The sequence below is a fragment of the Eutrigla gurnardus genome (genome assembly GCF_963514095.1).
Source record: "Eutrigla gurnardus genome assembly, chromosome: 15".
Lineage (NCBI taxonomy): Eukaryota > Metazoa > Chordata > Actinopteri > Perciformes > Triglidae > Eutrigla > Eutrigla gurnardus.
In genome coordinates, this window is record NC_139938.1 from 18,682,246 (window position 1) to 18,708,317 (window position 26,072).

Here is a 26,072-nt window from a genome sequence, read left to right on the forward strand (position 1 = left end):
CCATTAGAGGTCACTGAAAAGAGGGACTCTTAGTATATTATATTAATATAAATTAAAAACACTTATTTACCAAGACGTTTGTGTTGGTGGTGATGTGTAGAAAACGTTTTTATTCATGAATACAATATTCATGAAAATAATATATAGTTCCTTGCTGTTGATATCAACACCTTTCCAACCTCGTACTAACTTATATACCGCATCATCCTGAGGGATATGATTATTTTGTACGCTCATTATTTCTGTCTTTTTCTATAATATTTTGATATTCTTGGGATAGCTGTCGTCTCTCCATTTTTAGACATTTCATGTTGTTCTACAATATATATATATTTTTATTTCTAGCGTACAAACAGTCTGCTTTTTAAAATCTTTCTACATTTCTTTTAATCTGCAAATACCAAAGAAATGCTAAGTGGGCAACACAGATATGAATGACGGGAGAAAAAATAATTATATCAAGATTTGCATATTTATTCACTAATTGAGTCTCATTTCACCAGATTTAACGGGGTTTAGCGGATGTTGGCAGAGGTTTAAATCAAACTGGGTCCCCAAAAGCATCTTAACACCAGGATCAGCTGGTCTGTGAGCGAACTCTTCCTGTCATGTGCACACACACACACACACACACACACACACACACACACACACACACACACACACACACACACACACACACACACACACACACACACACACACACACACACACACACACACACACACACACGTCGTTATTGCCTAGGAGTTTTTATTTTCTACAGGAATGTACAGCAAAAAAAGTCTAACACTGTTGTTGCTAATATTCAAAAAGGTCCTGAAAATCAATTCTAGCACACTTTTTGGACAGGTATTAAAAAAACACACACAACCTCCCGCCCACCTCTCGCTCCAGTTTCCATGGCAACGTAATATTGCATCCATAACAAAAAATAAAATAAAATAAAATAAAATACATATGGTGCTTTTTTTTCTCTTTTTTTTTTGCGTTGGCACAGAACAAAAGCAGTCGGGCAGGCAGACGCGGGTCAGAAAGGATTTAAGAATCAACTTCAATGTTTTTCGTTTTAAGCAGCGCGGAGGATCAGATATCAGGAAATTACTTTCACACATCTACTGGACACATTCTTGTTGTCTCGTCCTGCGTGGTGATTGGCTCCCACCTGCACAGGCGTCGGCTAAACTATAATACAGAGAGGTGAAATGTTGATGTCACCCTCTGATGGCTTTTTAAGTGGAATAGTACAAACGCCTTAAAGGGGTGTTCTGGTGATATTGCACTTTTGGGGATGTTACTCACATAATAGATGTATTGATTGTTGGCAGTGAACAGATCCCTCTGTGAACTTTTGGCCTCTATAAATAAAATTGACACGTTCAGATCAGCGGTGACATGATAAATTAGGATATCTGGTTCTCCGTGCAGATTAAAACAAAATTAAAAAATGTAAAATATCTCAGGTGACCAAGTTTTCTCCCACCCTCCCTCCTGTTATCCAGGATCTAACTGAGTGGAGCACTGAGGCATAACTGCCAGAAATTAACATTCATCTTTAAAAAAAAAAAAAAAAAAAAATTAGGGAAAAGGCTGAATGTCCTCCCAAACAGGAGCTGTGCCCACATTATGAAAGGACTGGTGAAAACAACTTATTTTTAGCTTTTTTGGACAAGTTTCAGAATCATCATATAAAGGATTCACTTTTTCATTTTCTACTGTGCACAAGCTGAAGGTGGTTTATTACCATAAAGCCAAACTCTCCTACAAAACTGTCAACATTGGAAAAATATCTACAGTATATTCATCTACATTAGATGCAAAAAGACAGCTTTTTTATTATTTTGTGTGTGTGTGTGTGTGGGGGGGGGGGGGGGGGGGGGGATTGAGAAGCCGGGTTCATCCACAAGGAGGCAGAAGAAGAAATAAAAGTACACCGAGAATGAAAGAAACCAGATTCACAAGCCATTTAATCTTGAATTCAGTCTTAAAAATCATACAAAAAAATAAAATGAGCCGGAATTTGAAATTCATCTTGAGAATAGATTTGATTTTTCTTCGGGGTCCCGTCGGCTGTTTTCGAGAAGGAAGTTCAGATACACCAGAATAAATAAAACTAACTAAATACAAGATTAACTGACTTGCAGAGGTGAATACTTGTGGAGAAAAAGGCAGAAGGAAGGAGGGGGAGGTGAAAAAAGAGGTAAGAAAAGAATCGAGAGAGTGAAGTTACACATGGCAGCTGTAATTATCCGCTGGATTAGTTTTATAGGGTGTTATTATTATTATTATTATTAATAAAGCACTGCAGACTAGGTGCGTCGGCTGCCTGCCACATCCCGGCCTTCATTGTCTCTAATATGCAGCAGTGCGCTACGTTAATGTGTAATAAATCATTTACAAAAACAAAAGTCCCCCCCCCCCCTCCTAGCTAATACGTCTGCATAGCAAAGAAAAAAAAGAAGAAACAAATAAATAAAATAACAAACACAGAAAACAACCCCATAACTGAGCCTTCAAACCGTCTTTAACGATAACTCAAACCCCATCTTTTTTTTTAATTTCCTCTTGGCTACTGTTTTGTTTTCCTCTAAAAGATAATACAGAAGTAGTTTTGATGCAATATTTGTTATTATTATTACTTTTTTTGTTTGTGTTTTTTTTTTTTAGAAAAAAAAAATCTGTTTCTTCATGAAGCGCACTTCCTACTTCCTCTTGGTCCTGTTGCTGGTGTCTGATTGGCCGGTTAGTCGTCATCGTCGTCGACAACGGGGTCCGTGTCCCAGCACGTAATGTCAATCTCTGAGCACGCAGGAAAACACAAACACATTTACCCTCGTGGATATAAAATGTGGACACAATAATAGAAACTAATTTGTGACCTTTCAGCTGATAGCACTTTTAATTTGAAAAACTGTGCAGGAAGTGTTTAGTATGATTGATCAAAAGCAGTGATATGACCATTAAGACATTGATGGAATTATCATATTCAGGACAACAAAGACAGAAGTATCTCACCTGGTGGCTTGTTATAAAAGACAGGTGCAGGTTTAGCCGAGGACTCCTCTGATTGGCCGAATTCTTCCTCCTGTGATTGGCTGAAATAGCCCTCACTCGCCTGTAGAAACAGACAACTATTAACAGGAGGAAAAGACAGGAAACATCATTTTGAGTGTTATGAACCTCTCGGACCTGAGTCCCTTCTTTCAGCAGCGTCTCCCCGTTGGTCATCAGCCGCTGTCCATCCTCCAGCTCCTTCCCCTCCCCGGACGCGTGCTGCAGTGCATGCTGGTAGCTGAGGGTCATCTGGTCGGAGCCCATCACGTCCACGAGGCTGGCGGGGTCGTCCTCGGCGGCGGTGGCCGTGCTGAAGGTGGCGTCCATCATCTCGTCGAAGCTGAGGAGGGGCTGAGGCTTGCCGCTGCCGGCAGTGGCGGGAGCGGCAGTTATGGCGCCGCTGGGCGGGACGCCGTCCACCAGGTCCACCAGATTGGGCGACCCGGAGGAGTCGGGGGGAGCGTCCCACAGGTTGACCAGGCTGTCGGTCCCAGACTCCCACACGGAGAAGCCGGAGGCGTCGCGGGCCTGCGGGGCCACGCTCTGCACGGGCTTGGTGGGCGCCGACTCCTGGACCGGCGCTTGCTGCTCCTGCTTTGGCGCCGAATCTGGTGAACAAAATAATCAGAACACCAATTGAATAACAAAGTCCTGAGATGATTGTCTCACTTTCACGATGGCATAATGTAGGAAAAAAGTGGCAAATTTGCCACTTTATAAATATTTATATAGCCGATATAAGCAAGTTGGTTTGGTTCCGCTAACCAAATGTTGCCGTTGCTATGACAACAAGTAGCTACCACTAGCATCTTAGCCCAATCCCCCCCGATCAACACCCATAAAATGACAATTTGGCCTCATAGAAATAAAAACCAAACAATACAGCCATCACTTTAAGGACCTTAAACGAGGCGTTGTCACACGTTGTGATGTATTAATTAGAAAAATAAATGCTTACATTCATTGTAAGTTAGCTAGCATAAATATATCGTAAATAAACTCGCAAATTTGCGCCTTTTTTTTAATGATCGACCCATACATTTTTTACGATCTCAGAGGTCCCATGGGAGTCTAGCGGAAGGGGCGGGACTTCGCCACTCTATTACACTTCCACTCTTACCCCACTCGTCCCTGCTGTCCTCCTCGCTGCAGAAGTCCTCTTTGATGGACGTGGTGACTATTTTAGGAATGGGCGACACGGCGGCCGTGTTGCGCTCTGTGCTTGCTTCATCGTCGTCGTCGTCTGGAGGGACAGAACGGCACGGAGCTAAAAACAAGTCTTTCTACGGCAACACAACTATACACTCATGAACCAGATGGGTTGATCTTCTGTAACACAGAATGTTTCAATCATTATTATCATTTGGATTAATGAAGGCTCATCTTTTTCTAATAAGTCTCCTTCAAAGGCAGGAAGATTTCTGTAAAAACCAAAATCCCTCTCATTCATCACTTCTACTTGAAGTGTGTGTCTGTATTTTCTTATTTTATTTCAGGACGTTTCTGGGTGTCAACCTCCACAAAAACGAACTGATCAATAAATGTTATTTATTTATTTTATTTAAATTCTGAATTAATTTATTGTTTGGATACTAAACTATCTCAATACGCTTGATTTTTTGGGTCAAATTTACTGAATATGCGAGAAACATGAGAATTAATTGCAATAGAGAAATCACTGAAAAATATTAAATAAAATATACTGTATGTATGACAGAGGATATGAATTATGGAGAAGCGGTGGGATTAAATAAGTGTATACTTCTTCCCACTCCTTTTATGTCAAAACTAATTTTCTTCACATATCTCTATGCTTTCTAGTTGTGTGATATTTGGTTTTCTGTGGGACACTTTTTGTATATGTATTGACATGTTGAGATAAAAAATAAAACATAAAAAAATCTAAAAAGGGCTAATGGAGGAATCTCACTCTTTCTGCCTTCAAAATAAGAGACTCCTCTTCTTTTAAAGTATCCTGAATGAAAAGGATATTCTCCGATATTCTGATTCTCGGATCACACTCTGTGTTACTCCGACACAAACAGCAGCGCACAACATCACAGCAGCAACAGACAACAACAACACGACGCATCAGAGTCTTCACGGACGGGACTTGATGGTTGGTCATGACCGAGCTCCTTAATCACATTCTGACTTTTATTTTGACAGACATCGTGTAGAGCAATGTGAAAGAGTGAGAACTTGTAATATTTGAGGTCCAATATTTAAAAAACATGGAAGTCTGATGTCCGGATGTCTGCACATCAGCTGGTTCACTTTGATGACTGTTGAGGGATTTTAGTCTGGACCGATCAGCCAAACGGATCAAAATGACTTTGGGGATCCAGACTTTTCTTCTAGTGCCACCAGCAATTCAGGGTTTCTTTGTTTTGTTTTTTTCACACATCCAAATAAATACGTCATAATCTACAAGATGGACTGGCACACAGATGTGTGTAGACTCTCATGGTCCCCTCAGGATGTACCCTAAAGACTTTGCTGATACCCTGATTTTCCTCCCAGATCCAGAGCGGCTATGAAGTGAATATTTGTGGTTTGGATTGAAATGTTTCAGGAACTTTTGGATGGATTGCCTTGAAATTTGGTGCAGACGTTCATGTTCCCCTCAGGATGTTTCCTAACGACTTTGGTGAACCTCTGACTTTTTCAATATGTCCAAATACTTTGGGTTATATCTAAATATTTATAAAAGTAATGGCGTTTCCATCTGCTCCAGCTGTGTTTAGTGCTAAATTAGCAAATGCTGACATTAGACTTTGTAAACATCAGCATGTCAGCATTTAGCAAATGTGCAGTAGCATGACTGTGCACTCTTAAGTTTTGTTGCTTTGCTTTTTAAATGCCAAATGTTTGACACTTAGCAACCCTGTCTTAGTCAGAATCAGTATGCAACAACCACTGGGTGGAGTTGACATGTGACACTTGCTGTCACGTGTCTGAACATTCACTCATGAAGCCAGCGATGCGCACGGACACAGTGTGGGCGAGTCACAAGTCACAATGCCGTATCCATGGAAACACACAACTCGTTATGACAAACATCACCACGGCGACAAGTTAGTCCAGAGAATCACTTCCACCATCACTTTTGATGATTTCATGCTTGTTGGGGAGTCGGATCTGGTTCAGAAACCAGAACCAGATTTCCCCGAGGACGTGAGCACAATGAACCAGATCACAGAGAGGCGGGACCCCGTTCAAAAAGGACTTGGTGGGTTCTCCAGTTCACCTCATGATCAAAAGTCTCTGAAAGGATCCAGGCTAACTGCTGGAAGAAGCATTTAATAAAACTTGATCGCTTACTCATATAGGAAGATTGTTAATACCCTTTGAGATTTAAAGAAAAAGGCTTAAAAGGAACTTGGGGGGTGAACCGGTTCTTTGCCCACGCAGCAGAATATCTATGACCAGACATGCAATAACACACACTGTGGAGCATAAAGGTGGTCTGCATGATTGTGTAGCCCAGTAGCTACATGAATGAAAACTATATTTCAGAAATCTGTCTCTCAGGCTTTGATTTTTCAAGTCTTAGATGTCAGTTTCTTCAAAGAAAAGGTAAAACTCAAAGCTGCAGGTGTTTGGTTCTTGCAGTTAAATGGGGCTAAAACACACAGAATCACCGTTATGGTCTTCAAACAGGAAGAGGCGACCAGATCGACTCCACAGAGGTCAAAAGGGCAAAGATCCATATTCAAGGCAAAGGCCAACAAACGAGCGGTGGCGACCGACGAGCGGCTCGGCGACGTCACAAATACACATACAGTTAACACACTCACAGTCAGTCGGCCGGGGTCGAAAGAAGCAGCAGGAGTGTGTGTGTGTGTGTGTGTGTGTGTGTGTGTGTGTGTGTGTGTGTGTGTGTGTGTGTGTGATTGCAGGGAGGCGATGCAGATCCAGGATCAGAAGAAGCATGAGATTGAGGATCAGAAGAGGAGGGAGGTGACAGAAAACCAGTGAGATTCTGCAGTTAAAGTAACAGCTGTCTCCCTGCGAGAAGTAAAAACCACCTTGTTGCTCGTTTAAGATCATAAAGAATCATAAAAACAAACAAACATTTACAAAAATAATTCAACATCAGCAGCCGACTGGACGACATTTGAAGGGTGAAGACTCAAGCGGGGCGACAGACTCAACATCTATGACACAAACCGACAAACAGCTTTATGGTTTTACAGCCATAAAGGATATTTTATTACCTACTGGTCGTGAGCGTGTTGGGCTTATTATAACAACAACTTTAAAAGGGGTTTACTTTTAATATTCTGAAAGTGGAACAAAGTACAGACACGAGGCCTTTAAGTATAAAAAAACACACGAAACTGCAGGTTTAGTTGCCTTTTCTGACTATTTAAGTTTAATTGTTGCTCTATTTGGTTATAAACTGTGTGTAAAGGATAATTTGGCATTATTTTATATTCTTCCTGCTGTCAACAATAAAAAGTGTTAGTTTGTTTGTCAGCACTTTAACTTCCTGTATGTGGCTCCAATCTCATGGTTTCAACAACTAATAAAAAATATAAATATATAGTTTAACTTTAAAAAAAAAAAAAGAGTTGTTTCATATTTTCTTCAAAAAAGCTGTTTTGTCAATTCAACATATTCAAGATATAGAACGAGCAGTAAAACTGGTGCAGGGGCACAACGTTGCTCCTCTCCTGATTTATAGATGAGACATATTGTGAACTGGGTCATGATGGTTTGTCCTTTTTTTAAAAAGTCGGTCCCCAGAAAAATACTTTTGGAAACGATCGTCAAGAAAAGATCCCGCTTTGTATTAAAAATAGTAACGTAAACTGGAGCTAACATTAATAAATAGGAAAGGAATATATAAATAAGAAATAAGAAAGATATAAATGAGAAATAGATAATATATATTTTAACAACATTGCTGTAAAAATTGCCATTCCTTTTGGATTTACTGGAAGAGCTGCCTCCTGGGTGAAAGTCCTGTGTTTGTCCCGTGCAAGTGATCTGGATTTCTGTGGCTCGTTGTTGATTTGGGGGTCTTTTATGGGATTTGTTGACAAGAAGAAAAATATAAAATATCACCAGAAATATCCTTCAACATAAGTCAGTTCAAATATGCGAATCATCTACTTTAATATCACGTAAAGAAGTAATTTGGAGATGAACGTCTCGGTTTGGTCCCGGGGGAAGGGAGGGCAGGTTTGAGGGGTAAAGTTGATGAGTGGAGCATGAAGATTAAGTGCTGAATACCGAAATGATGAAAATGCATGTGGACTTCATAAACCAGGAATCTAAATAATAAAGTCTCAGCTGACCTCAATAATTATCACAAATATGTTATTAAACAAAACTCCTTTTTCCTCTTTTTTCGTCTTCCAAATTCAAAGTGAACATTTTACAGATGTGGAGTATTTGGAGGTTTACCTGCACACTAATATCCATATTCACGAGGAGTTTGACTAAGAAGATAACTGTGATGTTTTCTAAGAATTTCCCCTTAGAGTTAAGACAAGATCCTGGTTAAGATAAAGGATTTGCCCTTAAAGGAGCTCCTAAAGTGTAACTGAGGAGGAGAAAAGAGTGGAAAGGTTAAAGAAGGTTGTAGAAATATTCTCTAAACACTGAATGGCAGTTAATGAAGCTACAATAGAGAAACAGTTGAACACTTGTAAGTCAAATTAGAATTTTTTTTCACATTCTGATCCTAAATCTGACATTTTTTTACTGATAGTTGAGAAAATTAAGAGAAAACTCTCTTAACTGCACAAATTTGTTGTTGGTATTTCGACTCTCCTGAGGAAGGTTTCTGATCCCTCGACATCTTTTAATATTAATAAAGGATTAATTTGATCGTTTGATGTCGACACAATGAAAACGCCAGGATATTAGAAGTGTGTCCACATGCAGTTTCATCCTCTTGTTACGACTTCAGCCTCTTCCTTGTCTGTGTGTGTTGGGTGGTGGGTGGTGGTGGGGGGTGGATGGGGGTCTTCTCTGCTGCTGTTTATCGGTTCTGTGCTGTACCTACCGGCTGCAGCGGCGGGCTGCGTCCGTGCGTGTGGCGAGGTGCGGAGGGGCGACGCCCCCCGGGGCGGGGGGGTCGGACTGGGGCTGCTGGGACTGTGCTGCTGCCTCAAGAACGGGCTGTCCAAGCGGCCTGGCGGTTCGGAGACGAACACGAAAGCCACACACACACACACATACACACACACACACAGATGCATGACGGGGACACAAAGCCACGCGACAGGACAGAGAGGTGACGGGAAGGTGGACGAGACGGGAAGACGAGGAGGAGGAGGACAGCAGAAGTTCAGGCCCAGAGGAAACAGGAGGAAGCAGAGAGGATTGTGGGAAAAGGTGTCCCATGTGGAGGAGAGGTGAAGGAGGAAAATGATGAGAGGGTGAATAAATCAACAAGAGGAAGGAATGAGGATGGAGGGGTCAAACGGGTGACGAGGTGGAAGAAGGAGAAAAACCCACAGGGGAAAAAAAGAAAGAGAAAGATGGAAAGAGAGAAAGAAAGAAAAGTGGTTAGTGCGGCTTTTAACAAACTGACTGTAGAGAGCATGCAAGTTAGGCCGAAAGGAAATGCTGACGGACTTGTTTGTGTTTATTATCCTCCGTTGAATTCTAACCAGCAGATTCTCAACATTCTGATTAGATGACGTGAACCTCCTGTTTTTATTGAACACATGATGCTTTAATGGCTCCACGATGAAGTCATTAACACTACTAAAGAAGATCATATTAAGTTACAATAATAATCATATATATATATATATATATATATATATATATATATATATATATATATGAGTCTGAAAACAAAATATTCAAACTTTATGGGTAACAGCGTATATATATTTTTGTTTTTACCTCTCAGATCCAAACTCTGTATTAAAACATTTCATTAAGATTATAATTTTATTGCCTTTCACATTAAAAATTGAATCTACCAGTAATATTACATCAACAGAGTTTCCTCTCGTCTCAGATGAAACACCTGACGGATTTTAAGGAAGAAAATCAAGGAGACGACAAATAAGAATGATAAGAAAAGTGTTTTTTTCCCCAGAGGAAGTGACATCATCGCCACTGAGATCAGGACCACGACAAAACACGACCGCTGCACACAAACCATCATGCGACCATGTGAGTTAAAATTAAAATCAACAGCAGCCGACCAGAGAGAGGGAGAGAGCTTGCCAACCTAAAGCTTTCTCCTCGTTCTTCCTGGTTAAATGAGCATCTCTGAAAACATCAAATCAAAAGGTGTGGTCTGAAAGGGAGCAGCAGCGGAGGAGATGAATGACATGTTGAACTTCAGACGTCAGGAACCCTCCTCCTCCACCACGGACTTCACACAGAACCAGGACAGAAAACGGAGGATCTTCATGCCTGAACTTGGCAACGTTGTTGGATTTACAGCCGAAAAGCACTTTCAGCTAAGTATCTAATACACAGTATATAGCTAATATATCATATCCTGTTTTTATCCTTATTGAAGAAGTGGTATTTAACTTTGAATACTACTACAGCGGCTAGATTCATAGTACTGTGTCATGTAATCCTAGCGTAAAATGGAAATACTGAGCTGTGCTTTAATAATAAACTTCATCTGCTTTCGGAGTAGAAAATAATAAACCCTCCCCAGAGAAAAAGCACCAGATAATGTGTTTACTGCCGTTCTCTGTGGCGTGAAAACATCCCCCGTCCCGGTTCGAGTCTGCGGCTGGAAAGATGTTTTGTAAATGATGTATTTAACTTGTTTCCAGGTTTCACCAGAATGCAGAATACATCGGTGTAAGCCTCTTAATGGATAACAGCCTCAGAGTTCACTTCCAGTAAGTTTCCCCTCTCATTAGTTCATTCCTCTCGACTCTTTTTTTCTTTTTATTACAGTTTTGTCTTGAGAAATGGAGTTTTTTAGAGTGTTTACCGGTCCTGTGGACGGAGACGGGCGAGGTGTCGACGCTGATGGTCATGGCTCTCTCCTTCTGCTTGAAGAACTCTCGAGGGTTTCCCGAGCGCTGGGCGATGATGGCCTTCGCCTCCTGGAGACGCAGAGAAACACAGCAGTCGGGATTGGTTTGTTGTCGAGATGAATCCTGCAGGAAAGTAGGAGAGGAGAGCTGCTCACCTCCACCTCGGTCTCCTTCTTGTCCAGGTTGAGGTCGTCGAGACTCAGCTCTGCTGCCTGCCGAGGAGAATAAACAATTATGTGATGATTCAGCATCCTGATTGGTCAGCGTTGTTGTGACTTTAAGCCTAGAACACTAACATTTCCCCTGGCAGGGACAGGGAAAGGCAAATTACTTCACGGGAGTCCCAGGAACAAGTTATTTATTTTTTAGGAATGTTTAATTAATGATTCCCTAATTTTTCCACTAATTTTAGCGGGTACCTAACTGTAACATATAGTGTTCTAGGGTTAAGGATCTTCTCAGGCATCCTTTTCTCTTGAGAAAACTGAGAAATCTCACTCATTAAGCAGTTTGTGTGATGATTTAACGTCATTCGCTGATGAAAAATAGTTGCTTGAGAATTAAATTTGTTCCACGTTTTGTCAAACAGCAAAAAAAAAAGCAGCGTCGAGGTTCAGTTAGACTCTCTGAGAAACGGTGATGGAGATTCCTCGGGGTTGAGATCATTCCGCTCGGTAGTTGACAACCCGCCGGTTTCTCCCCCCGCTTCCAACACCCAACGTCCCTCGAGCAAGGGAATCAAACTCGCCACGAAGGATGGAGACCGAGGCGTTCGGAAGATGGGCTGAAATATGACAGCTGTGTGGCGACGCAGCGGGCGACTGATTGCAAGATGAGAAAAATAGAAACCACACACACACTGAACAGCACTTGCAGCGTATAATCACTGCCTTCAAGCAGAAACCCCATCGTCAGACAAATTGATTTCATTTTTTTGTCAGCGTGACACATTTAAACCACAACTGCATGTATTTATTTTAAGAAGGAAAGTGATGCTTTGAAAACATTCAAGAAGCCAGAGAAACTTCTCACAGACGCAGATATGATCAATGATTTCATTTCGCAGCAGGAACTCACCATGGCGGTCTGGCTCCGCAACCTCTCTTTGGTCTCTTCCTCTTCCAGCAGCTTCTTCCTGTCCTCACACACACAAACACACAGATCAGACGACACTCCGCACACCTGGAAACACCTGAAGTTTTCCAAACTGTGATGCTGTGATGGTGTGACACTGTGATGCTGTGATGCGGTGATGTTATGACGCTGTGATGTTGTAATGCTGTGATGTTGTGATGCTGTGACGCGGTGATGTTATGACGCTGTGATGTTGTAATGCTGTGATTTTGTGATGTTGTGATGTTATGACGTTGTGATGTTATGATGCTGTGATGTTATGATGCTGTGATGTTGTGATGCTGTGATGCTGTGATGTTATGACGTTGTGATGTTATGATGCTGTGATGTTGTGATGCTGTGATGTTATGACGTTGTGATGTTATGATGCTGTGATGTTGTGATGCTTTGATGCTGTGACGTTGTGATGTTGTAATGCTGTGATGCTGTGATGTTATGATGCTGTGATGCTGTAATGCTGTGATGCTGTGACGTTGTGATGTTATGATGCTGTGACGTTGTGATGCTGTGACGTTGTGATGTTGTGACGTTGTGACGTTGTGATGTTATGATGCTGTGACGTTGTGATGCTTTGATGCTGTGATGCTGTGATGTTGTAATGCTGTGATGTTGTGATGCTGTGATGTTGTGATGTTGTGATGCTGTGATGTTATGACGTTGTGATGTTATGATGCTGTGATGTTGTGATGTTGTGATGCTGTGATGTTATGACGTTGTGATGTTATGATGCTGTGATGTTGTGATGCTTTGATGCTGTGATGCTGTGACGTTGTGATGTTATGATGCTGTGATGTTGTGATGATGTGACGTTGTGATGCTGTGATGTTGTGATGTTGTGATGCTGTGATGTTGTGATGCTTTGATGCTGTGATGCTGTGACGTTGTGATGTTGTGATGCTGTGATGCTGTGACGTTGTGATGCTGTGATGCTGTGACGTTGTGATGTTATGATGCTGTGACGTTGTGATGTTGTGATGCTGTGACGTTGTGATGTTATGATGCTGTGATGCTGTGACGTTGTGATGTTATGATGCTGTGATGCTGTGACGTTGTGATGTTATGATGCTGTGATGTTGTGATGCTGTGACGTTGTGATGTTATGACGCTGTGATGCTGTGATGCTGTGACGTTGTGATGTTGTGATACTGTGATGTTATGATGTTGTGATGCTGTGACGTTTTGATGTTGTGACGTTGTGATGTTATGATGCTGTGACGTTGTAATGTTGTGATGCTGTGACGTTGTGATGTTGTGACGTTGTGATGTTATGATGCTGTGACGTTGTGATGTTGTGACGTTGTGATGCTGTGATGCTGTGACGTTGTGATGCTGTGACGCTGTGACGTTGTGATGCTGTGATGCTGTGACGTGACGTTGTGATGTTGTGATGCTGTGACGTTGTGACGTTGGGTGTTTCCTCGCCTGTGCTCCTCAATCTGCTGCTCCCTCTCGCGGTACCGCTGCTCTCGGCTCTCCTGCTCTTTCCTCTCCAGCTCCATTCGCTCCTCCTCGAAGCGCTGCCGCTCCTCCGCTGCCTTCTTCTTCTCCTCCTCCTTCCTCACCTCCTCCTCACGCTGGACAGCAACACAGAAAAACAGAAATGTCATTCTAAGAAATTGTGATTGCCAGGCACATCAGTAATAGGAGATGTGGAGGATGAAACCCATCCCGGTCTCTGTCACATAATCCATTCCTGGTTTTCTTACCTTGGCCTGCTCCCAAAACTCCTCGCGGTTGATTTTCTTCATCTCCACCTCAGCGTTGGTCTTCTCGTACACGGTGCCCTGCATCCACGGAGAGAGAGACGCATACAAACGTTTTTATTATTGCAAAAAAAAAAGAGGAAATTTACAAGAAATTTGGAGATTCAACATGCTGTTGCCCTTCTGAATTTTGAGAATTGTCAACTTTAAATGCCGACTCTATGAAAATGACATAACTCATCGTTTATGTAGATGACGAAGAGCATAAAGACACATTCCTCTTTCAGACGTGAATACAGAAACTAACTTTAACTGACAGTCGTCAAATAAACTGAAAATCTCGCTCTTTCAAATGCATAAATATATACAATATTACAATTGTACTTAAATGTCTAAAAGCACAGATTATATTCTACCACATCTGGGTTTTCTTCCTCCCGGGTTCTCAGGCGGCTCATGACTGGACTCGCCACCGCCGCCGTCCCGTTGGTCAACCGCTGCCCGATGGCGAGCGCGTCGATGTCCTCCAAACTGCTGGCGTTGATGGTGACCTCCACACCCTGGGGGGGGGGGGGGGGCAGAGGGGCTCATTAATCTCTTATTATTAATATGAATCATTCATAAATCACACACAATGAATGTCTGTTATGTTTAGTTGTTGTTTTTACGTCTTCATAAAATGTTAAATCTGAGGTTGCGTGAGTGTTTCAAAAGCACTTTTCTGAATTGTTAAATATTTCAAGTATTATTTCAACCCTATAACGTTTCGGATTATGTAAACTGAGATCGGTGCTTTGACGATACTGTGTCTCATTATGGTGTAAAATGGTAATAATAATAAAATAAACCCATCTTGTTGATTAAAAAGATAAAAACGTATTTTCTTATTTTTATTCAATGCCAGAGTCTCACTAGATTGTATCCAATTTCATTTCTGACAGCTTTAATGTGATTGAATGGCTCGTATGATATACTCTGTAGTAACACACACACACACACACACACACACACACACACACACACACACACACACACACACACACACACACACACACACACACACACACACACACACACACACACACACACACACACACACACACACACACACACACACACACTCTTGATCCTCCTACACATTGAATGGGTTGTAGCTTCCTTTTTTCCACAGAGAATTGATTGGAAACAGACGAATATTAAAACGTTCCGTATGACGGAGATATAAAGCAGATTATGAAACAAGCGATCACTTCACGTCTGCTGCATTAGATCATATAGACTTAAGGCTCTTTTGCTCTCCACGTGGACCGCTGGTCAATACTACTCAACAGAAATAAGCTGCATGATCTCAGATTCTGCATATGCAGACAGATTTGAGTCTCCGAGGCTTTATTTCCTACATTCTGACCACTTTTAAAAGATTAAAAAAGCTAAATAAAACATGCACAACAACATAATTTATATGGTTATGTTTAATTATCAGGAAAGAACATCCTAGCACTCTGAAAACCTTGTATTTCCAGCTTCATTTCGAACTTTGGGGCATTGTGATGTATGCTGACGCTTCAGTGGGAAACAAACTGTATTGTTGTCTGGGAAGAAACAGCAGGGCTGCACAATGCCAGATACAGGGGAAACAAACCAATCAGGAAGAGGACAATAACAATGTGAGTCTTCCAGTAAAGTATGAGCTAATGATCACTTCTTTACATATTTGTGTTTTATTTCCAGAAACCAGGGTATGACACACGTCCTCCAAAGCTACAGCAGACGCTAATAAGGATAAACCAGAACACATGTTTGAAACACAGATTCATGTTCAGGTCGAGGGTCTGACCTGTAAGAAGTCTGCGATGGTGGCGACGTGGCTGGCACAGGCACACTTTCTGGCGTCCGGTACGTCTTCGCCGACCTGAGAGGGAGGAAAAGACGCAAAGCAGCTGAGAGGAGATTGTGAGCTTTTTTTTTTTTGCAGGATGCAAAAGAAGATTTCACTCTGAACGATCAAAACGGAAGCCGATGATGGTTCCCCCCCTCGTTCCCCGTCTCATTAGGGCCCTTTTGTTCAGCCGTGGTCTCGTTCACTTATACGACTATATAACCAGCCGGATGTCATTCCAGTAATCACGGCTCATTCAGACCGACACAAAGCAAACGCAGCGAGCGGCAATTACAGCGAGGAAAAGAAACCGACGGCAGTTTGATCTCCGAGACATTATTTAACCACTTTATCAGTTTGTGTCCGACTGAAGAAGAGATGGACTCGGATGTTTAAGACTTATTTTTTGTTCATTTTTGATACATTTTTGTGTCTATTACAGCCTGGTTTGGTCCGTGTTACATAATGAAGGACCCCTCATTCTCCTCTTTCACTGCAATCCAATTATATTCTACCTTTTTGCCACGGTTTGGTCATTATCGTTTTATCAACAACGGTTTCCGTGAACCTTTCTGACACAAACCACGAACCCGACTAAATATTCCACTTCCTCCTTTACGGTTACATATTTTATGTCTCACAGCGCTCGGTTAAGGTTTAGGGGGAAACGTCGTGGTCTTGGTTTAATATTAAAAAGGTCCACAGCGACTTCCCGGTACAAACTCGTTAATGTTTCATAGTCCTGAGGTTTCGTGCCCCCCCATCATCCTCCATACCACTTCTCGTACTACTCTTATATTCAGCTAAGTGCCTTTGCCAGATATCATTTGGTGGGAATGTAATTGCTGCTGGGATTTTGTTCACAGTGCAAACCATATTTTCCACCGGAGGTGCGTTTGTTTGAGGACAGCGGGTCCTGGGAGGTGGTAGAGGTTGATACTGCGACCCGTTGTGACCCCCGACCCGTCAAATACAGACCCTAGGTTCAGTGTCCCTCCAATATAAACCCAAAACATCCTTAGTAGTACAGAGCCAGGAAGTCTGGGATGGTGGACGAGTCAAACAAACACAGGACTTTCACCCAGGAGACTACAGTTTGTTGTCAATGTTGACTTATTAACTCAATTTTTGTACACATAATTAACTTATTTTACACAAAGACTTTTAACTGTTAATTTTTACAGTTAACAGTTAAAAGAAATATTTTACATTTAAAAAGAGAGGAAAAACACTTTTTCACTCAATAGGAAGTCCATCTTAAAAGGTCGGTCCACCTTAAGAGAGCCTCGAAGTTGTAGCACCGACAAATAATCTGTACACGGCTGCTTTCACAGCTATACCATTATTGTTAACTATTTTAAACCAACTCCTTTCCTGAGCCCAAACAAGTTTATTGTGTAAATGCATTAAAACAAATAAAACAATTTAAAAACAGGTAACTGGCTTGCAGCTGTACATATTATGGTCGGGATTAAAATCACTGAGTAGTTCATCACATCTCCCCTGGAGGAGTACATCCACCCAGATTAGGCTGTAGTTACAAGTAGATATAACAAGAAAATAATTTAAATTATTTATCAGTAAATACAATAAATATCTTATTATTTTGGAACATTTTTATTGCAATTTAACAGTTTATAAACAGAATTTAGAGAATATGAGAAAGAAAGAAAAGCACATAATTACATTTCCCTCAGAAACGGAATCGGCAAAACAAATTAGTGGCATATGAATGTAATTTCGAGGTGAGCGGGGCTTAATTCCACCGCTCTCCTTCTCGTCTCTCCATTAAAGCCCTCCGCCTCCTCTCTCAACACTCATTATGCAGACGCTCTTACTCGGGGCTCTGCTGCTGCTGCTGCTGAGTAAAACATTCAATCTCAAAGCTCTCAGGTGAACTCAGACTGTTTCTAAATGCTATCACTCTCTCCGTCGGAGGCTGTCGTCGGGACGAACCAACCCGAGCCGGATTATAAACAAGTCCACCATGTTTTACATGAACCCACCCGAAAAATATCAGAAAAATATCAACCTGATTTGTTGAGAGTGATTTTGAATTTCCTGATAATTCCAGTGAGCGGCAATATTTCATTGTTATTCCAAGTAAAGCTTGGTTGTTTGAAACATGCTTTTTAAACAGTTTGAGTTACAAATTTGCAAGTTTATAAAGTCGCAAATTTGCGAGTTTGTTACGATGCTAACGACCGGCATTTATGCTAGCTAACTAGCCTCGTTAAGGTCCTTAGGGTGATGATGTTGATGCTTATTGTTGCTTTTATTTATATGAGGCCAAATCAATGTCATCTTATGTGTGTTTATTGATCGGGGTGGTTGGGCTAAGATGCTAGCGGTAGCTTTCACTTGTTGTCATAGCCGATATAAACAAGTTGCTTGGTTCCGCTAACACCGGATGTTTGCCATTGCTATGACAACAAGTGAAAGCTACCTCTAGCATCTTAGCCCAACCGCCCCGATCAATAAACACACATAAGATGAACACCTATTGTGATATATTACTTTGGAAAAAAAATGCGTACATTCGTGGGAAGTTCGTACGCTGTCATTTAAAGTTTCAAAGTAGACAAACTTTTATTAACTTTTTCAGTCACCGACAGTTTCAGGTTTGATTGACGGCTACATCGCCAACTATAGAAAATTCATTTCAAAGCTCCTTCTTGGTCTCAAAAACATTGTAATAGTACTTTATTGCAGAATAGGGGATTTTTTGGATTGCTTTAGACTGTACAGGTGTAATAAAGTGAACTCGTACTGCACGACTGCAGCGTTAAACTGCAGGAGAGAAAGTCGACCGATAACAGAGCTGATGTGAGACAAAACCTGGATTCAGGTCGCTGACACGGCACTTTGAGAAATAAACGGTTATATTAAAAATGTGCTGTGGCCCTTAATGTCTCTGATATTCCCCTTTAATCCCTTTGAGTACTCTTGCCTGGGGTGTTTGGTGTAACGTTATATCCCCCCCCGACCCGGAGACTCACCCAGTTGATGAGGATGTATCGTGGCAGACTGGCGGTGGGCTCCTTCAGGCTGCAGAAACCGTACATCACCGCGCCGTTGTCAAAGGTCAGCGTGATCTCTGGCAGACCGCCGCCTGCACCACAGAACAACAGGAATGTTTCTGTTACACTTAGAAAATATAGAAACACTGGTAAAAGATTAACAAAATAATTAACTCAGGAAAGAAAGCAATCAAGATTTAATTAATTAATTAATGTAACTCTGCCAAGATCGTACAATCCGATAAATGAGCTTTTGTTTTGAGGTTGAGATGCACCAATATTGGTATCAGTGACAGTACTGTTTAAATTTAAATTTGTTGCATCATTAAAATAGTTTGCCACTTGAATTACAATCCTGTTGATTTGCAATTCATTTTTTACCAAGTTGCTGGTTATTATTTCAAATATAATGAATTTATATCAACGTATTTGTTTCATTTCTATTTAAAAAGTTAGGAAAGCAACATTTAAGTCAAGTCTGATTCCTTCTAATACTACTAATAAACTTAATTTATTTATTTATATAGCACCTTTGGTACAAAATTGCAATACAAGGTGGTAACAATACAATGAAAATACAGCAATACGAGGAAAATAAATAAAATGATTAATGAAAAGTTGTTTACATATGCAAATACTACCAATTACTACTAATAATATACAACAATATATATTCTACTTAACGATACTTAAAGTAAAAATGTGCTTTAATACATCTGGATTTGATGCAAAATACACATTTGTATATTAGTATTTTTGAATGATTATGTGTTTTTACATATTCTTATTGCTACTTTTACTTAACGCCGTTACTGAACGCCTCAGATCAGCGGCGTTGTGTTCAGGGCTGCTGGGATTTCTGATGCTGCTCTCTGGTTTTCTCAGCGCAGCGTCGGATGACAACATACGCACACATTTGTAAACACACAAACATGAGCTGCTTGTTCTGAGCTCGGAGGCGACAGACGGATCACTCTGAGGTTTACAGGCATTCCTCACCGCCGCCGCTGACATATTCACGTCTCATATTCACATCGCCGAGCATGATGGGAAACAGAAACACCACCGCCAGCAGACGTGGCTCTTCATCATTGATGCAGATCCTTCACTTGTGATCAGCGTTTTTGTTTAATATATTCAGGAGTAAAACCACGAGACCAGCTCTCGAACTACATCCACACTCCCGTTTTCCGAGGCTGGCCGAAACCAAAAGTGTAAGTACAATCCGGTTCTTTCATTTAAAAGAGAGAGAAGTCAAGTATGACTCCCATGGTGTATTACAGTCAATCCTTAAAATAGGAGGTCAAGTGCTCTGCTAATGGCGAGCTGACGCAAAAGAGTAAAAAGCTTATGAAACGTTTAACAATTTAAAAATGAGTTAATTTTCTGAATTTGTTCTTGATTAATTCAGTAAGTGGATTAATGCCTCTTAAAGGGCGACAGCAGCTAATGAGCCTTTTGCTTTTACCAAACAGACCAAATCGTTTAAAAGAAACAAAGATGAAATTCATTAAAAGGATGTTTACAACAAAACTATAATATGGTTTAATTATCCTGAGGACTCCTGTGTTTTTGTTGTTGTTAAAGTTATGGCAGACGTATCTAATGTTTACATTTGAAGGATATTGTAACTTGCATTATACAGAGTTTCGGTTGCCTTGAGTTGTAATGGCATCCAAACTGCTTGCGCTACCTACCACGTGACGGGACTTGTTGCCATAGCAACAGCAACAACATAACAACCTATTTGAAACACCCTAGTCCATAAACAACCTTTTAAATGTTAATATGAGCACAGATGGCAATATGGACTACCAATACATAAAAAAATGTAAAAGAACCAGGATTTTGCATGACTTTTCTTCTCTTCTTCTTTGTTTTTCACGTTTCTATGACTGGAAAACTGTTTTTCAGGACGAATAAAAACGCTGGCTTTTGCACTTTTCCTCCCAAAGCAGAAACGTTAACTACAGGATATTGAAACGCTATTGGACCACGTTGTTAATGACCTATTAAACACTTATTTGTGCATTCATTATTAACTTAATTGTGAAGTACTCATTACCCCATTGGTTATATGCCTCAGAACAAAGCCCAGTTTTTAAGATATAGAGGAAGAGTTACGGCATTATTTATAATAGGGACGTGTTACAATCATCACAAAATTTGGGAAATCTACAGTCCTTCCAGTAAATTTGTTAATTCTCTCATACCGTGATGCAATGATGCCGTTAGCGGGAGGAAGCATGACGACCCCGTTGTGCATCAAATAAGGAGGAGTCTCATTAAGCTGTAATGATCATGCAGCGCGTCATTAACTGTGGGGATAATGAATCCGGCTCCGCACACAATCAGGAGACGAACAACGAGATCATTTCCTCACGACGAAAGCTGCGGCGGCTGAAACCTAAGGGAGCTCATCAACTAAAACTGGCGACACACAAGCTTAAACAGTCGGCAGCCGCGTTCAGCAGCCTTAAAGAGAACGACAACAGCGAGACGCCACATCGGAGAGAGGTTGATGACAAAACAAAACAAAAAAAACACATAAACTTACCTCCTGATGATGCCAGTGTCAGATCATTGCCGTCGCCCTCATATGTGTACAAGGCCCTGTAGGAACGAGAGAGAGGAATAACACATTAATCTACGTTACATCATCATGCGGTTTATGTTTACGAAGGCAGAAAAGCAGATTGTGTTGTTGTTCAACCACACGAGTCACAAATCTGACTTAAAGGCGATATATATTCTGGATTTATACGTTTCCATACTCATTTTAATCCATTAAGAAGTCGATAGCCCTGCTAGCAAGGGCTAAATGCTAACATCGGCATGTTTGCAACACTCAAAATGTTTGTTTAGCATGTTAGCATGAGCTAATTAGCGCTCGACAAAGTAGCCTACAGCTGGCTGATGGGAATATTTTGTAAGTTTTGTCCGAAACAACCAACATTTTCGAGGGTTCATCCTCTGCGAACCATGAATGTCTGCTAAAAAAATATATATCGTCATCCAAATATCCATCCACAGAGCATGCCAGAATGTCAGCATGCTAATTAGCTGATGCTAGCATGCTAAGATGTTGTGAGCATGCAGATGTTAGCGTTGACCTAGTTAGCTTGCAGTGCCCAAAGTGGAGTCTCACAGCACTGCTAGCATGACTCAGCACATTTCATACGTCCAGGCCAAAAGTGAATTGCAGTGAATTCCATTCAACCTTTACTGTGAACAAGACGTAGAGCAGATGATTCATCATAAGTGCATCCTTCTCAGTCCCGAAGAACTTATTATTACACTATTATATGGGAGGAGGAGCTGTAACATGCATGCAGTTATTATAGGTCCAAGTCCTCAGACAGAATCTCCTTCTTCCCGGGTGAAAAACTTTGTTCTGCACAAACATAAAAGGCTGAAACACATTACACACCCACACACAGTAACAATTGTTCTCCCTCAGTTTGACCTCTGTTGCTCCTTTTTTTTTTACCAGCACAAAAGACACGAGTACACTCACACAGTACACACACACACACACTGCATTATATAAAATCAATTATAAATGCATTCACACACACGCAGACACCTCTGACCTCTTCGGCCAAGTTTAAACGAAGGTGACAGATTACAGTTTGGCAGAAATCACCAGATTACAAAAAAACAGTTTGACCCGCCGTGAAAGCAGTTAACCTGCAGGTCAGGGTGAATTTATTACAATAAAACTACAAGTCTCTAGCCATATTAGTTACCATGGAGATAGTCGAGTAGCACAAGTAGCTCAGAAAGTACAGACGTGTATTTTCCACCAGCGGTAGTATATAAAGGTGTTCATGGCGTTCATCTCCATCAAATAATATTGATGTTTCTTCATATTACATTCATGCTGGGATTGAGCTAAAAGAAATTACCCTTTAATCTATCAGGGCTTTAAACAGGAGATTATAAACTAGAGAGCAGTGCACTGTAGATTATTGAAGATTATGTGAAAAAAATATAAACCCTATAAAACTCTCAATCAACAAAAAAAAGAAAATTTTGTATTTCTGTGTCTTTTAAATGTAAGTGATCTTTATGTTTCTATAAAATTATCCTCATCAGATAAACTGCTACTCAGAAAATAGAAAAGAAGTTATAATTTATTGTTTTATTACAAAAATGCAGCTTTTGTCTAGTTATTACATGGTGGGACGTTATTGCATGCACAATGTTTTCAGCTTGTCCTGATGGAGGTCGAGGTTTCTATGACGACGGTGGTGAATGCAAAGTCAGCGTTAGTAGAGTCACAACGTCCACATTTAAAAGAGAGCTATTGCAAGGTTGAAGAGGTAGTTCCCTTTAATGAAACAATGGTCATAAAATGTCCTGGAACGAAGCGCTCGGACCTCAAACCACCACCTGAACAACCGGAAGATATTTTTAACAAAATTACTTCATATTTGAGTCTCCTTCTATATGACTGCAGGTAGTTTCAGCAGGTCACGGGGGGTTTTGTTGATTATTTTTTGCTTCATTTTGCTACGAGACACATCCTCAAAAATCCATTATCTTATGAAAAATAACGTAATAAATAAAATGACATGACATGTAATGCTTACCGTTCCACAGTGTATCTAAACGGATATAATCGTGCTTTTAAATGAATGTGGCGTTTGTAAACTTTAAGGGAGGATTCATTTGTGTTAAAGCTTCTTGTTAAACGAGGGATTTTTATTTCCCAGCTGCATGCATCATCGTAAACGTCTGTCTGTCTGTCTGCCTGCCTGCCTGTCTTTCTGCGGTGGGTATTACCAGTACAGATGACCTCACGCTGTTTCAGCTTGAAGCTTTAGTCTGGCCACCGTCTGACTTTCTGCTGACCTCATCTCCCCTTCCTCCACCCGAACTGTTTCTGCCGAGTCACTCTCTGATTCCAAAACTCTGTCTCTCCCTCCCTCTCCCTCTCTCCCTCCCCCCCTCTCTCTCTCTGTTTCCATGCCAGACTGCACATTTCATCACCAAAAAAAAAATCTCCTCTTCTGCAATCAGCTCCATTTATCAATCCTCTTTTACAGAAGATCATTCATCAGCCACAAACCAGCGGATATCAGCAAAATAATACGCTGTAAAAATCTGCTCAGCACCGACCGGCACAACGGCAAAGGTTAGGGAGTAGGAGGCGAACAAAGTGGCAGCTAATATACTTAATACTGAACTAAGGAAGACCAAACGAGAGCTAAAAGGAGAGTGAATATCAGATTTACATGTATCAGGTGGTCAGAAGCACGATTCCAAATATATGATAACGTTGGTTCCTGCCTGCCTGATGTGTAAATAAGCAAATGTTTGTCATGTTTACAGCTTGTAAATGCTCAAAATAATAGTGATTCATGATAATATACGGATAATTTAAACTCTTAACACATTCTGGTATGACTTTACATTTTGTGTTTATATATTTTTTTATTCATTTAAGACACGCCTTTTTTTTAGCTTTTTTTGTAGCTTTAGTTATGCTTTTTAGTGCAAAAACAAACAAATCTTGAATGAGGTCATCATACATAAAAAAAGATAAATAAATTAGTTTAAAAATGGCAACACTGTCTTTTCCTATAATTACATGATACTTCATATATATTTTTTTTAAATCAGGCTGTATTTTAACTTCTCTACCATGACAGCGAACTAGACAGCTTCTTCAAGTCGCTCGTGACAAAATATGAACAATTATTAACTTATTCCGAGTCAGGATATAAAAACATGACAGATAATAGAGACAGCAGGGTGAAAAAAAAAAGACGACTGTGAGTCTCATTCACTCGGTCGATGCTCTATAAATAATTCTTTTTAAAGCAGACAGCTGTTTATTATTCATATAAAGCCCCCATGACCTAGAAACATCCCCGTAGTGTGAGCATGCCACTGTAAGAGGAGGAAGAAAGATGGAGGGGAAGACAAGGAGAGAGTGGAGGGAGGACAGGAAAGGGAAGAGGGAAATGAAGAAGACGAGGGGTGATGTGGGAGATGTGCGAGTGAGGAAGAGGAAGAAGATGAGGAACAGAAGGAGAAGGATGGAGAAGGAGAGGATAAGAGATAAGAGGAGGAAGGAAAGGAAGGAGAGAAGAGGAAGAGTGGGAGGGGGAAGAGGAGGGAAAGAGGAAGAGCAAACAGCCAGCAGCAGGATGAAAGAGGAATAATGAGGGAGAACTAAATGAGTCCAATTCATCACACGTGATGAGGTCATCACCCCCGACCTTCACCAATATCTGTCCTTTAAACAGGACATGTCATTTAAAAACAACACAGCTTTGTCTCAATCAATGAGCTGATCAGTTTGTTTACATCACGATTGATCTCTCGTCTCTTGTCCAATGGAAGCAAAGGAAGAAATCAGGTGACATAAATGAGATGATATGAGAAGTGATCGTAGTCACCGTGACGTTGATATATTGGTTTACAAACTATTATTTTGAAGCCACAAGTTCGGCTGTTTGGCCGTTGACATCTTGTCCAATCAGAGATGACCTCAGAGGGGGCGGGGCTAAGTACAAGTGAATTCTCAATCAGACAAAAACTTGCACAAAAACATGGACACCCAGACCGCTTTTGGTTAGGCTAAGGTAAGCACTTATTCGGTAGTTGCCTAGCAACAATTCAAGAAAAAAAATAAAGGAAACAAAAAAGAAATTACTTCACCAGATTGTTTTTTCATCATGATTATTATTTGTTCAGAAACACTTCTACAGATCTCTCAATGTCCCATGTGCCAATAAAGCGCTGATACTTAAGGCAACGTGAATTTAAACTTGAATATTACATCTTTCCTGTGATCAGACAGAAGCTCGCACTTCAAATGAACAGTGGCGGCCCTGAAGCTCACACACATGTAGCACACACGTGTAGCACACACGTGTAGCACACACACTTCTATATGTGAAACTCACAAACATGTAGCACACACTTCTATAAGTGAAGCTCACACACATGTAGCACACACACTTCTATATGTGATGGTCACACACATGTAGCACACACGTGTAGCACACACACTTCTATATGTGATGGTCACACACATGTAGCACACACATGTAGCACACACTTCTATATGTGATGGTCACACACATGTAGCACACACTTCTATAAGTGAAGGTCACACACATGTAGCACACACTTCTATATGTGAAGGTCACACACATGTAGCATACACACTTCTATATGTGAAGGTCACACACATGTAGCACACACTTCTATATGTGAAGGTCACACACACATGTAGCACACACGTGTAGCACCACACTTCTATATGTGATGGTCACACACATGTAGC

At 40.9% G+C, this 26,072-nt stretch overlaps 1 protein-coding gene across 2 annotated transcripts in view; it reads right to left on the reverse strand.

Moving 5' to 3' along the window:
* Window positions 1–735: 735 nt before the first annotated feature.
* dbn1 (drebrin 1) overlaps window positions 736–26,072 on the reverse strand; it is a 76,496-nt gene continuing 51,159 nt past the window's right edge. Inside the window, exons 2-15 of one of the 2 annotated variants that reach the window (XM_084029261.1) lie at window positions 21,327–21,382; window positions 18,749–18,861; window positions 15,708–15,782; window positions 14,287–14,430; window positions 13,874–13,951; window positions 13,590–13,741; window positions 12,111–12,168; window positions 11,189–11,245; window positions 10,988–11,102; window positions 9,074–9,202; window positions 4,175–4,297; window positions 3,190–3,662; window positions 3,016–3,115; window positions 736–2,799 (exon numbers count right to left, since the gene is read on the reverse strand). In XM_084029261.1, coding sequence (XP_083885387.1) covers window positions 2,744–2,799; window positions 3,016–3,115; window positions 3,190–3,662; window positions 4,175–4,297; window positions 9,074–9,202; window positions 10,988–11,102; window positions 11,189–11,245; window positions 12,111–12,168; window positions 13,590–13,741; window positions 13,874–13,951; window positions 14,287–14,430; window positions 15,708–15,782; window positions 18,749–18,861; window positions 21,327–21,382 — 1,729 coding nt within the window. In that variant the 3' untranslated portion in view covers window positions 736–2,743. The remainder of the gene's footprint in view (window positions 2,800–3,015; window positions 3,116–3,189; window positions 3,663–4,174; window positions 4,298–9,073; window positions 9,203–10,987; window positions 11,103–11,188; window positions 11,246–12,110; window positions 12,169–13,589; window positions 13,742–13,873; window positions 13,952–14,286; window positions 14,431–15,707; window positions 15,783–18,748; window positions 18,862–21,326; window positions 21,383–26,072) is intronic. The other variant, XM_084029262.1, reaches the window with a different exon arrangement.